The 17,558-nt window shown below is 34.2% G+C and overlaps 1 protein-coding gene across 4 annotated transcripts in view; it reads left to right on the top strand.

The window, feature by feature from the left end:
- Positions 1-17,558, top strand: part of NOX4 (NADPH oxidase 4) — a 185,749-nt gene that overhangs the window by 72,594 nt on the left and 95,597 nt on the right. For all 4 annotated transcript variants that reach the window (XM_025356495.1, XM_025356493.1, XM_025356494.1 and 1 more), the window contains 3 exons: positions 14,805-15,021; positions 16,964-17,128; positions 17,264-17,326. In XM_025356495.1, coding sequence (XP_025212280.1) covers positions 14,805-15,021; positions 16,964-17,128; positions 17,264-17,326 — 445 coding nt within the window. The remainder of the gene's footprint in view (positions 1-14,804; positions 15,022-16,963; positions 17,129-17,263; positions 17,327-17,558) is intronic.

Here is a 17,558-nt window from a genome sequence, read left to right as displayed (position 1 = left end):
AATTATGAATGTCACAGAGCCTCTGCTTAAGAGCCTAACCCAGCTCCTTTCAAAGAAATGTGGAGGGAATGCATTGTAAATGAGATTTGGCACCTTCATATCTGCAATCTTACCATAGTCAACACTCCCACTGGCTTTAGCTTGGAGAGTGCTGTGTGGGTAGTGATTGTATTTTATGTCTTTATTTAAGTGAGCGAGAGAGACTATAATGTGATAATTCTGGAAATGATAGAGGGGAAGGTCCTCCTCAAATGTTTGAATGGCAATGACAGCACATTAATAGTGTAAATATTCGTTGTGCTAGCTCTGCTGCTCTTCTCAGATCATTTTTATTATGTGAATGATACCTGAAGTATTCTTTTAAGCAGAGCTCTTGCCATTTGGTACTACTTGTTAGCAAGAGTTAATCATAGAGCATGATTTATATTCTACTGGAATCACTTTTTTTCTTGGATATCTAAAAGGAGTATTTTTATGTGCATGTTTTTAAAAACATTTATTCTTTATGCCAGGGGAACACAGTGGGCAGAATTTGTCGACAGTGGCCTTAATGAACCCCAGGCAGTGTCACAGGCAGGTAGTTTAACAGGGAGCATCACAGGAGTTTAAACTCAAGACGTTAACCAGAGTTAGAAAGATATTGTGGGGGTCAGCTTATTGTGCTGACTGGGAAATAACCTCCCTCTATTATGGCCTCGGGCCTCAGGAGGAGGATATTAAGGAAATACTGTTAGGGGATAGAGATATTTATGCAATATAATGAAGCATTAAGAATTGCTGATTCCCAAGTATCTTCTCTTTTAGAAGCCACTTTCACGGAAGTCTCCCTTCACTCACACTGATGTGGTACAGGGAAAGGTTTGGTCATCTTACTACTGGTGGGAGGTACTTGCTCCTCTTAGAAACTCACATTACATTTCGAATGGAAGGCCCACTAGTTGTATTTTAAACAATCCTATTCTAGCACTGAGGGAGAACATTTTTACTTTCCTCTACATTCTTTTCAGTTTCTCATTTCTTGCCTGTACATTTGCAGTGACTATGTAATTTGTTGTGCAAACCAGATACTTTTGAGAATGAATGGGGATGCTATTGATAATTCAGCATTGGCTATATAAAGACCAGATCATATAGGCATCCTACCTATTCTGAGGCAGTGGGAGAAGTTTTAAGAGAGGCTAATGCACTGTTTTAATGTAGACTTTGAGCTAGAGCCACAAAAGGAGTCCTTACCTTGAATAGGGGCTCTGCATGTGTATTTGAGAAACAGAACCCTCAAATAATACACACTGTAGGTTTGCCTAGCTTTGTCTCACTTTAGAAATTGTAATTAGATGTTCATTGCCATGGTCATTAGAAGGCTGAAGATTTGGGTGTTCAGGACAGTGGCTAAAAATCTTTTATAAACTCTCTGTCACTGATACAGATGACCTGTTCTAATACTTCCCAGATGCCTAGTTTCTAATGATTCTAGCATACTCGTTATCAGTTTGGTGCCTATTATTTCTACCATAAAATTCTACTTCTCCCTCCATAAGATAGAAGTTTTTAACGTGGCTACATAATCCCTAGGAATCATTGAATGGATTCAGGGATTCATTAATTCCTGAAATACATACACACATATATCTACATATTTAAGTATATGTTTAATTTTGAGACACATATGTACATTTTTGTGTAAAAGAAGGTTTCTGAACTTTCATTAGACATCCTAAAATTTGTGTGCTAAAAAAAAGTTTTAAAAAATGTGGATCTGAAGTTTTTAAAGCTAGATTTTAACCAAAGAGCTATAATAGCTAATATCACATTGACACATTTTATATAGCCTGCTTAAGTTTTATTTAGAGTTAAAAACACTGGATTGTGGGAAAAATAAAAGCCACCGGGTCATTTTTTTTCTCCCATGAAGGCTACTGGGAAGAGAACTTGACAAATATAATGAACAACTTAATAATTGCCTTATCATTTTAGAGGATAATAATTATACTATTCATAACAATTCCCTAATTTGAGACATGTTGAATATGTGACAGGGACTATTCTTAGCACATTATAGACACACACACGTGCACACGCGCGTGCACACACAAACATTCATTTTTTGTTTTTAATACACACAGTACTATAAGTTCTTCTATCATTTCTATTTTACAGATGGGGAGTTAAAACATAAAATATTAAATTAAAGTAACTGTCCAAAGACACACAGCTAATACCTGAAAAAACTAAGATTGAGCCCATGAAGTTTGACCCCTGAATTTAACTTCTACCCTTTTCTTGAATTATTGAATTATTTATTCATCATTTAGAAAGTACCCCTGCTTGTGAATGGAAAATATTTATGTCATGTAAAAATCTAGGATATATTTTTTCTATTTATCTATGTAAGTTGGTGAGTATATATACATATATGTTTGCCTGTTTTGAATACAAAGTTCAGTTTTGATTCAGGTTACATAGAGTTCAAAGTTTTGAAGGTGAAATTTAACTAGCTCCCAGAAAATGGAGTAAGAAGAACATGCCTTCTTTATGGTGCTGCCTTATAAATGTTTCCTAAAATGTTTGACCTTGTTAAGATACATAATAATATAATAACTTTATAATATAATGTAATCACTTTATAATAAATCTAATAATAAAGTTATATTTACGTGATACTTTACTTGCCAGAATTCTTCCATGTAACCTGAAAATAACAATGAAGAAGACTAGGATTTAGACTGGAGCAGATAAAAATGCTGTGGAAGAGATATTCTTATCAGTATTTTATTGCCAGAGTGTCTTTATAAAAGGATTAAGTCAAAACATAGCAAAGAAGGCAATGGGGAAAAGACATTATTCATCATATAGAAAAATCAATTAAGTCCACAGATTTCAAAAACCCATACCTTTTAGAATTTTGCCATGAATTTTCTCTAAATATTAGATTACCCATCAAGTTATTATTCAAATATGAGGGATGAATTTCATAATGGAATTCCAAAGTAAATACATAAACAAACTCGAGTAAGCATGCAATTTGTGAATTACTATAGTTTTGCTATCCCACACATTTTGGTATTTTGACTTTAAATATAGTGAAACAAATGCCCTGTGTTATAATAGTGAAGAAACAGGATTGATTCCTAGAAAATCACTAATGTAATCTTGGACAAATCAGTTTTCTAGAAATAAAGAAAAATAATTGTATTTCCCAGACCTATTAGAAGAAAAATATTAGCTATTGTACATAAAATGGACACTATGTACACACATATATATACACACATATATTTTTATTGTTGTCTATATAATGTTCTCCATTTAAAAAACTATTCTATTTTTAATTTTTGTGAATACATAGTAGGTGTGTATGTTTATGGGCTACATGAGATATTTTGATACAGCCATACAATGTGTAATGATAATATTTGCATAAATTAAATATTCATAATCTCAAATATTTATCTTCTCTTTGTGTTACATACAATCGAATTGTACTGTTTTCATTATTTTTTAATGTACAATACATTATCATTGACTGTAGTCATCTAATTATATTTTTATAACCAATAACCATCCCCACTTCTCCCCATCTCATTCTCAGCCTCTGCTAATCATCATTCTACTCTCTATCTTCATGTGTTCAGTTTTCATTTTTAGCTCCCACCAATAAGTGAGAACATGTGAAGTTTGTCTTTCTGTGCCTTGATTATTTCACTTAACACAATGACCTCCAGTTCCACCCACGTCATTGAAAATGAGAGGATCTTCTTTTTGTGGCTAAATAGTACACCATCGTTATATGTAGCACATTTTCTTTATCCATTCATCTGTTGATGGACACTTAGATTGCTTCAAAATCTTGGCTATTGTGAATAGTCCTACAATAAATATGCAATTGCAGATATCTCTTTAAATACTGATTTCTTTTCTTTTGGGTATATACCTAGCAATGGGATTGCTGGGTTATATGTTATTTCTGTTTTTAGTTTTTTGAGGAACCTCCAAACTTTTCTCCATAAGGGTTATACTAACTTACATTCCCACCAACAGTGTATGAGGGTTCCCTTTTCTCCACATTCTCGTCAGTGTTTGTTGTTGCCTGTGTTTTTAATATAAGTCATTTTAACCGTGGTGAGATAATATCACATTGTAGTTTTACTTTGCATTTATCTGATGATGTGTTGTTGAGCAGCTTTTCATATACCTGTTTGCCATTTGTATGTCTTTTGAAAAATGTAAATTTAGGTATTGTGCCTATTTTAAATCCAATTATTAGATTTTTTTCTTATAGAGCTGTTTGAGTTATTTATATATTTTGGTTATTAATCCCTTGTCAGATGGATAGTTTGGAAATATTTTCCTCCATTCTTTGGATTAGATCTTTACTTTGTTGATTGTATCCTTTGCTGTGCAGAAGCTCTTTAACTTGATGTAATTCCATTTGTCCATTTTTGCTTTGATTGTCTGTGCTTCTGGGATATTACTCAAGAAATCTTTGCCCAGTCCAGTCTCTTGGAGAGTTTCCCCAGTGTTTTCTTTTAGAGGTTTCATAGTTTCAAATCTTAGAGTAAGCCTTCAATCAATTTTATTTTTTTTAATTTAGGAAGAGAAAGAGATCTAGTTTAATTCTTCTGCTATATTGTATTTCCATTATGCATTTCCAAAAGTTTTAACATTTCCTCGGTAATTTCATCATTGACTCACTGGTTATCGGGAACATATTGTAAAATTTCTGTGTATTTGTATAGTTTCCAAAATTCCTCTTATTGATTTCTAGTTCTATTCCATGGTGGTCAGGAAAGATGCCTGATATTATTTCAATTTTTTGAACATTTTGAGACTTTTTTGTGACCTAACATATGATTCTTGAGAATGACCCATGTGCTGAGGAGAAGAATGTGTGTTCTGCAGCCACTGGATAAAATGTTCTGTAAATATTTATTAGGTCCATTTGGTCTATAGTACAGATTAAGTCTGATGTTTATTTATTGATTTTCCGTCTGAAAGATCGGCCCAATGCTAAAAGTGGGATGTTGAAATCTCCAACTGTTATTATATTGAAGTCTATTTCTCTCTTTAGCTCTAATAATATTTGCTTTACATTTTTGTGTGCTTCACTTTTGGGTGTAAAATATTTACAGTTGTTATATCATCTTGCTGAATTGACCCCTTTATCACAATATGATTTTTTTTGTCTCTTCTTACAGTTTTTGTCTTGAAATCTATTTTGTCTGATATTAAGTATAGCTTCTCCTCTTCCTTTTTGGTTTCCAGTGGCATGGAATATGTTTTTCCATCTGTTTATTTTCAGTCTATGTGTATCTTCATAGGTGAAGTGTGTTTCCTGTAACCAGCAGATCATTGGGTCTTTTTGTTTTTCCGTTCAACCATTGTATGTCTTTTGATTCGACAGTTTAGTTTATTGACATTCTATGTCATTGCTGATAAGTATGGCCTTTCTCATGCCATTTTCTTGTTTGCTTTCTGATTGTTTTGTGATCTTCTCTTTCTTCTTTTCTTCCATCCTGTCTTCCTTTTGGTGAAGGTGATTTTCTCTGGGGGGTATGTCTTAATTTCTTCTTTTTCTATTTTTTGTGTATCTGTTGTATGTTTTCTGATTTGTGGTTACAATGAGACTTGTAACTAATATAACCCACCTCAGGCCCACAGTGAGGTACTGCGTAGCTACCACTTACGTTCATTCAAGGCCCAAGGGCTCCTCAGTCAGCTTGTAGTGAATGCTTCCCAGCCTGGGACTTTTACTTCAGGGTAATGCATTCCCCTCTTGCCCAGGGAGGGTCAAGAAATGTCATCTGAGAGCCAAGGCCTGGAATCAGGGAACCCTGCTTGGTGCCCTACCCCACTGTGGCTGAATTGGTATGTAACCTGCAAGACAAGTCCCTTTCACTCTTCCCTCTCCTATTCTCAAACAGAAGGAGTCCCTCTCCACAGCAATCACAGCTGAGAATTTGCTGGGTCACACCTAAAGCCAGAACATCTCTGAATCTCACCCAAGGCCCATGGCAAGTACTGCCTGGATACCACTGCTGGTTATTCAAGGGCCAATGGCTCTTTAGTCAGAAGATGATCTGGGTCCCTCTCTTCAAGGCAGCAAGTTTCTTTCTTGCCCGGGGTGTGTCTAGAAATGTCATTCAACAGTTAGGACCTGGAATCAGGGCCTCAGGCCTCTGCTGAGTGCCCTATCCTACTGTGGCTGAGCTGGTATCTAAGAGGCAGGACAAAGTCCTCTTTATTCGTCCCTCTCCTCTCTTCAAGCAGAAGGAAGAGATCTCTCCCAGAGCTGTGAGCTGTGTTGTTTGGACTTGGTAGAGAGGTGGTACAAGCACTCTCTTGGCTGCTCTGGCTAGAGTCTCACTGGGATGTGTGCCCCCCACATCACTGGCTGTGAGCCCTGCACAGCACCAGGACTTGCAAGGAATTTTTGTCCTTTAGACCTAGACTGCCTTTCAAGTTTATTTACAATCCCAGAGCACTTTAACCCAAAATGACAAGGCTTGCTGGGACTTAGGTTTTGACTACTGGAATGGGCAATTCCTTTTAGGCTAGGACTGGGTCTAAATGCTCCCTCTGTGGGCTCTGGCTGAGTTCTTCCTGGTGTTGCTTTTCATTGTGGCAGGGCAACACTGAGTTCTCTTCTCCCTAACCTCCTTATGTATCTGTGAGTTCCAACCCAAAAAAGAAAAAGAAAATAGAACATTGTGCCATATCCTAGGTAAACTATAGTGGTTTTGGAGATAGGAGTGTTTATTACCCATCTTTATGCAGGGAATCCCTTTCACATATCACCCACTCAATATTTACTGGATGAAGCTGCATTGCATTAATTAGTTTAAGCTAGGAATGTGTTGTCCTTCTAGGCTCTTCCAATTTTCCTTAAGTATCAAAGCATTACAGATGACAATAAAGGATAATCTCTAAACTTGTTTAACTATAACCTGGACTGTCATTTTGTAACTACTGTTTATATTTAGTCTTATCTAGGTAATTAGTTATTATGGTAACTAGTATATTGATTCCCATGTCAGAGGAATTAGCTTTTAAATCTTGACTATTTTGATTATATTGTAGACTGGCACAGTTTTGTTGGGGGTCTTTGTGTATCTCTGTGGCTAAAAATTCTGAAAGAAAAAAATGATCCACGCCTATTATTATTATTATTATTATTTTATTTTATTTTTTTTGAGACATGGTCTTTCTGTGTTGCTCGGGCTGGTCTCAAAAGTCTGGCCTCAAGTGATCTTCCCACCTCAACCTCTAAGTGCTGGGTTTGCAGGCATGAGCCAGCATGCTCAGCCTTAGCTCTCCTGATTTGTTTTGTTTCACTTTTTAGTTCTTCAATTTTTCACTTAAATATATGAGGTGAAAAATATTATTGAATAATTGGATCTCTCTTAGATGGAATCCAAATTCTTCTCCTCCATAGTATTTACATATTTTCAATATGTTAATAAATACAATGTCCTATATAAAGTTTTTTTTTTTTTACTTTTATATCCTTTGTTTGCCAACTTCCAGTTTTGTTTGCCAACTTCCAGTTTTGTTTGCCAACTTCCAATTTTTTGTTCATTGGATTTCTTAATTTTATGTAAAAAGTAGTATTTCTCTATAGTAATTATGGGCTAGGATCTTATGGTTTATTCACATTTGCTGATATTTTATGCTGTAAGCCAGTTGGTAGTAGGGATCAAGGTCATGTGATATTTTCTCCCATTAAAGATGCCTTATAGTTCTATAGTTTATATGTATATATGTCTACTTATATACTTAGATATAGCATATAGAGAGCATTTTTATGTACATGAAGTCATTTATGCTATAAGTTGTATATATTAATGGATTTTTTTAAACTTCCAAACTGCGAGTTTATTTTTTCCCCAATTTTGGAGACAGACATATTGAACCTTAGATCAAATACTTTTTCAAATAATTTTTATCTCAGTTTCTCTCCAGAGAATTTTTTTATATTAGCAAGTGTTTACAGCTGGAATTATAAGGTGAGAAAGTTGGGGGAAAGGAGAAGGAAAAGGACTGTATTTATTTTAAGAAACATTTTCAGTACAGTACTGTTTTTCTGAAACATGAAATAATAATTTTATCCTCCACTGTCATTTTAGTAAAGCGTGAAAGCTGAGGAAATACTAAGAAGTAATGTCTGCTTATTTTTTTTTTTCTTTGCAAGGGGTCAAAGCTCTTCCCTTTATATACCTGTGAAGTAGAGAGGAACAGGTACAATTTCTCTTTCAGTTAAGGAAACTTAGGGGAATGACCTATTTTACTTCAGGTACTCAAGGAAGTTATAAATGTTGATTCTAAGCCCTTAAGACCCTAGGCTATACATTAGTCAGCTGCAGAGATATTGTGGCAGAATCAGTCTCTTAATTTGCGGGGCCCACTGCAAAATGAAATGTGGGATTCTTTGATCAAAAAATTATTAAGCATTTGGAGATGATGACAACAGAGCAGTAAACCAATAGCAGGGTCTTTCTAAAGAGCAAGGTCCAGTGCACCTGCACAGATTACAAACACATGATGCTATCCCTATCTTGTAAGCTTGGACAAGCTCTACCGGTAAGAGCCAGACACAATTCCTGCTGTGGTTAAGCTGCAGATAACAGTACTCTTAGCTATCAGAGGCAAGAGCCAGGAAAGAAGGCAGAGGCAAGAACTCTGTTAGGCCAGATAAACAACGTGGGGGTGGGAGTAAAAGCTTTGGTAGGGTGGGTACCCAGATGCTTAGGATTTCCTGAAGCACACTGGATTTTTAGTGTAGGAAAGCACTCTACTTCTAAATGCATCTAACAAGTAGACTTGACTCTCTTGATCATTGTCTGTTACTTAATGTTACTGTCTGTTACTTAATAACTGTCATGTTACTACATGCCATTTGCTAAAATATAGACCTCCTTTTTGAAGGTTGAAAATGAGCTCAAATATCTGTTAAAACCAGATGACTTCCCAATCACGTGTTTCAACAACAATCACAACAAAAGTTGTTTATACACTTCTGGTCACTAAGTTAATCAACGAATATTTATTGAGCACTTATTGTAAGTTATAAGCACTGTTTTAGGCACTAGAAAAATAACAATGGAGCAGGATAAACCCTTGACTTTAAGAAGTGTACATTCTAGTGGAGTCCACAGAAGTTAGAGAACTGCAATAAATTTTAAAATATACAATTTGGTTTTTTTTTTTAATTAAACTCTTTCTTTGTACTTGAAGCAAAGTAAAAATAGCTGCCAGAATCAATATATATTTTTACCATAAAGAAAAAAAATCACGTGATAGAATATTAGGAAAAAAGTAGGTCCCTAGGGGACAAGAATGTTTTTCTCCTCCTTAAAAACAGATTAAAATACCACAAATATAAAGGTCACATAAGTGATACTGCATTTGTGGAATATTTTTAACATGAAATTAAAGTAGGGATGATTCTGTGATTGTCCTTTTGTCAGGTGTGGTATTTTTTAATATTTATCTTTTGCCATAAAATCATGTTTTGATTGTCATAAAATCATGTTGTTACTTAGTAGGATTCATTTAATGTATTGTATTATTTTATGTAACTTTGTCACAGCTGGATATTAAAAACAAAGAAACAAACAGAAAGCAAAACAAACAAACAAAAAACCCAGATGGGATAACTATAATGCCTCTTGAGGGAAACAAGGAGAAAAAAAGAAACCTATAACTTTGAAACATGGTTGAATGTTGATAGCACATGTTAAGATCCTTATGAGTGCAGAAACAATTTTGGAACCCCATAAAATCCTTTATTTCTCATGATAGGAGAACACTAGACATTTCACAGATACTTCAAAATTTATCCTTGGAACATCATACAATGAAACTTTAAAAATTAACAATAAACACTTATATTTCCACATAGTCTGTGCACCTCCTTTCCTCATCCCTCGCCCTGTCATTATAACTTGGCAAGACTCTCAGTTTACCATTCACGAATGTCTTTTTCCCGTCTTGTTTTTTGCTTTAAAATTGTTTAGCATTTATTTATGAAAGCTACAACAATACATACAAGAATGCTCTCTTTTTGATTCCTACATGCACTTGCTGTATTAAAACAAATTATGTGTTTATTGTTTGCTTTTAAAATCATTCACTAGAAATGCATTAGAGATCTATTATGTGCAAGAAAGGTATTAGAGGGATGCTGAGGTTTGGCAGTGAGTGTGAATGTATAAGGGATAAATGCATAAAATATGATCCCTTCTACTAATTCAGGAATAAACCAAGTACCTTTGTGCATCTGGCTTCCTCATATTGGAATGCCATTCTCCTATTCTCTAACCCCTGGAATCTCCACATCCTTCAGTTGCCTCCTTCTCTCTGAAGTCTTTCTGGAATTTTATAATCAAAGTTAAGTACCCAGGTGTACTCTCAAGAGGTTATCATATGTTTATATGGCATTAATCATTTTGCCCTTTTTAATTATTGTTTTTGGTTTTATGTCTGATTTGACCCATTATATCTGTGCTGTGGCTATTCAATTTAAATTAAAGTGAAATAGTATTAAGAGTTCAGTTCTTCACCTGTACTAGCCACATCTCAATTGCTAAATAGCCCACTTTTCTCTAATAGTTACTATATTGGTGATCAGAGACTTAGACCATTTCCACTATCACAGAAAGCTCTATTGGACAGTGCTACTCTAGATTGTGCATGCCTTTGAAGTCAGTGACCATAATATTGAAACTAATAAGGTTCCAAAATTAATAAAATAATATGTCTAGAGAGGTATATTACAGTGGTGGTGTCGGACAAGAAGCAGGATCAAGATTGTTTGGCAAATAGACACAGAGCTTTGTGTTATCTTAGGTGGGTTCTGTTACATTTGAGAAGATTGCATTCTATTTTAAAGAAAGGCATGCATCTAAAATAAATAAAGATATCAGGAATTTAAAACACCATAAAAATCATATAGAACACATGCCTCAAATTTTAATAAATGTGGCCACAGTGAAGTAAATGCATTAGAGAGACAATATCAGATTTTTTCTATCAATCCAAATATCCATAATATCTAGTCTACATTCCTATTCAATATTCTTTAGAAAAAGATTGTTGTAATGGCCTTCAAATGTAAGAATTCTAAGAAATTCTGCACTAATATCAAAGAAATGAGCACATTTATTCTTTACTCATACAATGAAAAATTAAGTTACTGCATTCAATTGAGCTTGAAAATAACACATAAAATTATTGGTTTGATAAAATATACTCCCTCCTTTTCTAAGTCTATAGCCATATAAAGCCATCCAATTTTGCTCAATATATACATTGGTTTTCAATTTAAAGGTTATCCATAAAGTAATATGAATATTCTGCAAGGGGAATAGGCCTGGTACAGAGGAAGGAGCATGGACTTTAGATTCAGACTAACTGGGCTTTCAATCCCAGCTCTGCCACTGACTGACATTATTGTATTGGGAGATATTTAAGTACTCCCAATCTGAGGCCACTGAACTTTACCATACAATTTTTTTTTTTACTGGTATATGGCCTTTCAATACTGAGTTAAAAACCTGCCTTCCAGTGAGCTTTCAGTACTCTCACCACCTAATTATAGCCAAATGACCTGGGATGTCATACTTGAGTTTTTTTGATGAATGATTTTTTTTTTTTAATCATTGTCTGTCTTTGGATCTTATCCATATTTCTTTGGTAGCAACAGTTACAACTAAGCCAAAGTAATCTGAGCTCTCTATTCTGTTTGTTTTTTGTGTTTTTATGTATATACCATATTGTTTTTATTACTATAGTCTTGAAATAAAGTTTGAAATCTGAAAGTAAAAAAAGAAGACAAAGTAAGGACAGTTTTAATGGATTTTAAAGACAGAGATAGCCTATGCTATTTAGCTTGAGTGTAGCTTAAAATAACACAAAGCTCTCAAAATTAAAAAGAATTTTAGAATAATATGTGCCACTTTATGTGCCAAGAACAGCACCACTGTTTGATTGGGCTGACCTGAAGAACTTTACTGTATAGTAATAACATTCACTACTTTAAGGACCTAGAACATGGTAGAGTTATGTCCACTGGAATGTTATTGTGACAGAAGAAGGGATTAACGACATTAATTTGCCTGGTGTTAGGACCCTAAATTATAAGCAGCCCCATTCCAACACACACACACACACACACACACACACACACACACACACACACACAATCTGACTTTTGTTTATTTTGAACCCCTTTACAATGTCTACCTCTTTAACCATCTGATTTGCTTTGCATGACATAGGGGCATGGAGTGAGCTAGGTAGGTTTCTGAATCCTATGCTTTGACTATACTTAGTTAATCTGTTACCTAAATGAAAGCGTTAGGTTTCTCATCTGTGTAATAGAAATAAAAATACTTACCCTGTGTGATTATTTTGCTTTGAAGTTTAAATGAGAAGCAGATGTTCTAAAGATTACTGATGTGTTACTTTCTTAGCAAGTATTAATCTTCCCCCTTCCTTACCTTTCTCAGATTTATGTTGTGAGGATTCAGTGAACTAATGTCATATATCATGAGAGGTGAAGAGCATAGAATTTGAATCAGATCTGAATTCAAATCTTGACCTGCTACTTATCAGCTGTGTGACCCTGGGGTATTATTTCATCTTTTAAAATACTTTAATTTTTAAATTTTAAAATGGGAATAATAACCCTAGTTCATGCAGTTTTTGTGAGGATAATGTAAAATGTATATAAATTTCTCTGGGCTAGACCTGGTGTTTTAAACTGTATTAAAACACTACTCCAGTTACTATCTGTAGTTTCACTTATGTTCCGCTTCTTCGAAGATATCTTCCAAACTAGATAATGAGTTCCTGGAGTGTTAGGAACCAGATTTGACTTTGTTGACTTCTGAAGAACCATTGGTGTAGTGCTAAGTGCATTATGCTCATGTCTGTTCAACTTTTGGCCAGTAGAATAAATGCTTGGGGTTTTTTACCTACTTAACTGTCAGTTACTATCCTTCAGATGGTCAATAGGAACAAAAGGTTTGGCTAAATTATTAATGTAAAGACAGCTGAATCAAATTCATAGGCTGTCTAAGTATAATATCCCAGCAATTGTATTGTGTGATTAGAAACTTGTAAATGATTAGTGACAAAAATTCATCTCATATTTGTATAATATTTATCAATTTATCTCATACATAGGCAATATCTACTGTATTGCTTTTTTAAAAAAGTATGTGTGTGTGTGTGTGTGGGGTCTACTATTGTGTCATGTAATGCATGCCCCTGACATGTACTGAATGCTCCCTAATGACTTCATGATGACTAGTTTTAAGGAAGAAAATAAAATTTAAAAAAGGAATTGAGCATAAGCAAAGAGGGAAGAAAGGAAAGTAATCAAGATGAGGAGATAGTGAATACCACCAGAGACTGACTTGGTCATTGCTTTCCTAACCTTCATATATGGATCTGTTAGCATAATTATGCAGTTTTTGTTTAAAAATACTATTTTTGTAAAAGCATCATAGCTATAACATACTTAAAAATATACTTTTTTTTTCCTTTTCTTTTCTTTCTTTTCTTTTTTTTTCTTTTCTTTTCTTTTTTTTTTTTTTTTTTGAGGCAGAGTTTCGCTCTTGTTGCCCAAACTGGAATGCAATGGCACAATCTTAGGCTCACTGCAACCTCCGCCTCCTGGGTTCAAGCAATTCTCCTGCCTCAGTCTCCCAAGTAGCTGGGAATACAGACATGCACTACCACACTCGGCTAATTGTGTATGTTTTTTCGTAGAAACAGGGTTTCTCCATGTTGGTCAGGCTGGTCTCGAACTCCTGACCTCCGGTGATTAAGCCACCAAAATTAATTATTTGGGAGCCTGAAGGATAATTTAAAAATCATGCGCTGTAAGCCAATCAAGAACAGATAATCTTGGAAATAAATTTTTTCTCAGTATTCTTTAAAATAATAAAATACACTGCAAAAATTTCAAGCATTTCCAAATCTTACTTTGTCATGCAATGTTTGCTTATGCAGCAGTGATCTTGTTGATGCTCTGTACAATCTGTCATTTTATGGATTATCCCTATGAGGTAGATGCTAACCACTTCTTGATAAGAGAGGCAGAATACAGAAAGTTGAGTGGTTTGTCTTGGTTTCTAACAAAATAATAAACAATCAGAATAAGATTTTTATGGTGTGGGTTCTCCTGCATGATTTATCATTTTGAACTTTTTATGTGGTTCTGTCTATGGAGAAATTGAAAAGTGAGCAGATTTAGGGACTGATTGCTGTATATACATTATTTTCAGACCATAAGAGAGACAAAGTTCCAGTTCCAGTTATTTCTGTTTAACATTTCTCTGCAAATAAGCAAGTCTTGTTTTATCCAGGCTTGGCCAAGTTAAATATGATCCCTGTATTTTTCCCTTATGTTTGGAGATCTAGCAAAATATTCATCATTATACTGTTTATTGAAGTGAAAGCTTGTATGCGATTGTATGAATGCCTAATAGTCTTGAAGTAAAGGCTGTCAAATTCAGTAATGCTTGGAGAGACTGCATGTATTCTTCTCTACCATATATTTATAGCATTTGTTTGCAGGGCCAACATTTTTGTTTTGGTCCTGTAGAAAAGAATTTCTTAAAATGTTTTAAGATTTTTCAATTTCTCCTTAACATAATACATAAGCAACACTTTTTAGATAAAAGCTGTGTAAAGTTCGGAAAAAAAAAAAAAAAAGAAAAACGTTATTTTCTTTTACCATGTCCCCTGATCTCAAATCTTTTTATTTCTCTGTTTGTTTGTTTTAAATTTAATTTTAGAGGGCTGCTGAAGTATCAAACTAATTTAGATACCCACCCTCCCGGCTGCATCAATCTTAACCGAACCAGCTCTCAGAATATTTCCTTACCAGAATATTTCTCAGAACATTTTCATGAACCTTTCCCTGAAGAATTTTCAAAACCAGAAGAGTTTACCCAGAACACGTTTGTGAAGATTTGTATGGAAGAGCCCAGATTCCAAGCTAATTTTCCACAGGTCAGATTAATTTTGTGTTTGATCTCCACAAAGTTTGTTTCCATTTTACTGATCAACATCACATATAAACGTGTTTTTCAAGCTATATATTCATGCATAATAGGATATTTCAGGATGTTTCAATAGTAAGTTAGTACCTATTATTCCATTACAGGTACCTGACAGTTCAATGCAAAAGATCTATGATATTAGAGGATATATAACATTTCTACTTAACTGACCATATGACCTTAGCATACAACAGCATTGGTGCTTGCAGTCAAGAGATGACAAATATTTTTCCCATCATTTGAGAGAAGCTGATTGAATAATAAAAATAGTAGTAAAAAAAATCTACTACTACTACCACAAATTATTATTTTATTGTATTATAATATTGTGTATAATATTGTAAATAGTAAATAGCAAAATCAATTTATTGAATGCTTAATATTATCTGCTAGGCATTGTGCTAAAATGTCCTGTATGCCTAATACAGAACATTTATTAGACATACAGAATGTTTCTTACAATATTCACAATGACTATTTGAAGTAATTAATATCATCCTCGATTTTCTGATGAAGAAATTGTGTTTACCTTGATCAAAGTCTCCAAACTAGTAAGTGGCAGAGCAAGCACGTAAATCCAGGTCTTTGACTAATATGCTTGCTCCTGGTAAATGTCCATAAGTATTCAGCAATTAGTTCAATAAGGGCCCTTATCTTCCTCTGTGCCTGTGGGAACTGCCCCCATGCAAATTACACCATTTATTCTTCATAAAAAGTGGAAGTAGGAAACAGTGATGTCAAATGTCTCAATTAGGAAGAGAAGAAAGAGAAGTCAAAAGGTAGAATGAATTTGTAGATGACTTTGGAATAGTGTATTAGTCTTGTGTTTGTTATTATTAATAATAATCCTCTAGATCTCTATTAGCCTCTATAATTTTCAGAACTTTTCTGAGTTTCACATAATATTCACAAATATTAGACAGGGCAGGTATGGTGACTCCCATTTTGCTCACATAGGACCTGATACTCAAAGGGTAAGTGATTGTCTCAAAGGTACGAGGCTGCTACATTGCAGACCTTGTCTTGCAATGCTACTCATAACACAGTGTGGAGCTAAATGTTATTATATGCAGAAGAGGCATGATCTGTCTGCATGAAAGAAGGAAGATTTGAAACAACTAAAGTGAGACTTGAAAAAGTGACCATTAAGACAAGTTTTAGTTGGAGGCCTCAAAGGGATGTGAGAGATAAAGTGTGTAATTTTAGGAGAACGGTAAGCCCCACAGGCTTCTGCACTTCCCAAAGTTTGCACGTGTCCTGGGAACAGGGTTAACCATGCAGCACATATTCAAAATTGTCATGGTTTCCAAATTATAAATATTATTTTATGTTCTTATTATATAGAAGTAAGTGGTAAACAACATGCCTAGAATAGTGCATTTTTAAACACATATGCTATACATGTTTAACATATGTATACATATTATATGTATGTACCTTATGCATGTATTTTATGTACATTAAAAATCTAGGGTTTTCTTATTTAATAAACTTTAGACAGTTACTTTATTTCTAAAATTATCCCCAGGTTCATCTGAGATTGTTAACTCCCCTTTATTCTTTTATTAAATATATTGTTTCTATGCCTACAGATATGTAATATATCTGTATATAGGTATAGGAAAGAATATACACTTATTTGTTCATGGTAGTTACATCCAGAGCATGACATTGAGGGTAGGGTCTTGATATTACTTTCTGTTTTGTTTTATACTTTTGTTTGTTTGAATGATAGTGAGCATCTATTATTTTTTATTCATTTATTATGTTTTCTTATTTAAAATACAAATTAAAATACTACTACCGTAATGTATGCAATAAGCAATTGGGCCGGGTGTAGATTTCTACAATATGAGTATTTCTTGAAGTATATTTTCAAAAATTTATCTTAGACTTGGCTTTGGATTTCTGGACCTTTGTGCCTGTACTGTGCCGAAAGACTTTACAGGTATATCCGGAGCAATAAGCCAGTCACCATCATTTCAGTCATAAGTCATCCCTCAGATGTCATGGAAATCCGAATGGTCAAAGAAAATTTTAAAGCAAGACCTGGTCAGGTGAGTCAGTGGTCAGTAACTTTTTAAATAGCCTTTATCCTTATGTAATTTTTGGAATTTAGCAAACATAGCATCATTGAGATAGTTGAAATTCTTAATTGGTCATTTAAAACTTATCTCTTTGTTGCTTTTTAGTATATTATTCTACATTGTCCCAGTGTATCTGCATTAGAAAATCATCCATTTACCCTCACAATGGTAAGAAATGTATCTCTTGCTTTTTCACATTTGTAGGGTGCTATGCATCTTTTTCTTTTTTTGTGGGTCCTATCTCATTCTAAAAGGTATTCAAGGCTATCATAGTATTCTTGATGTTTAAGTAAGCCATCTTTTTACAAGGAAAATAGTTATCTGCTCAAGAACTTGGTAACTATTCTTTATTATTTTTTGGCACCTTACATTTCAGGAAGTAATGAATTAAAGCATATTA

This window comes from Theropithecus gelada, chromosome 14 (genome assembly GCF_003255815.1).
Source record: "Theropithecus gelada isolate Dixy chromosome 14, Tgel_1.0, whole genome shotgun sequence".
Classification (NCBI taxonomy): domain Eukaryota; kingdom Metazoa; phylum Chordata; class Mammalia; order Primates; family Cercopithecidae; genus Theropithecus; species Theropithecus gelada.
This window is presented reverse-complemented; position numbering and strand designations above follow the sequence as displayed.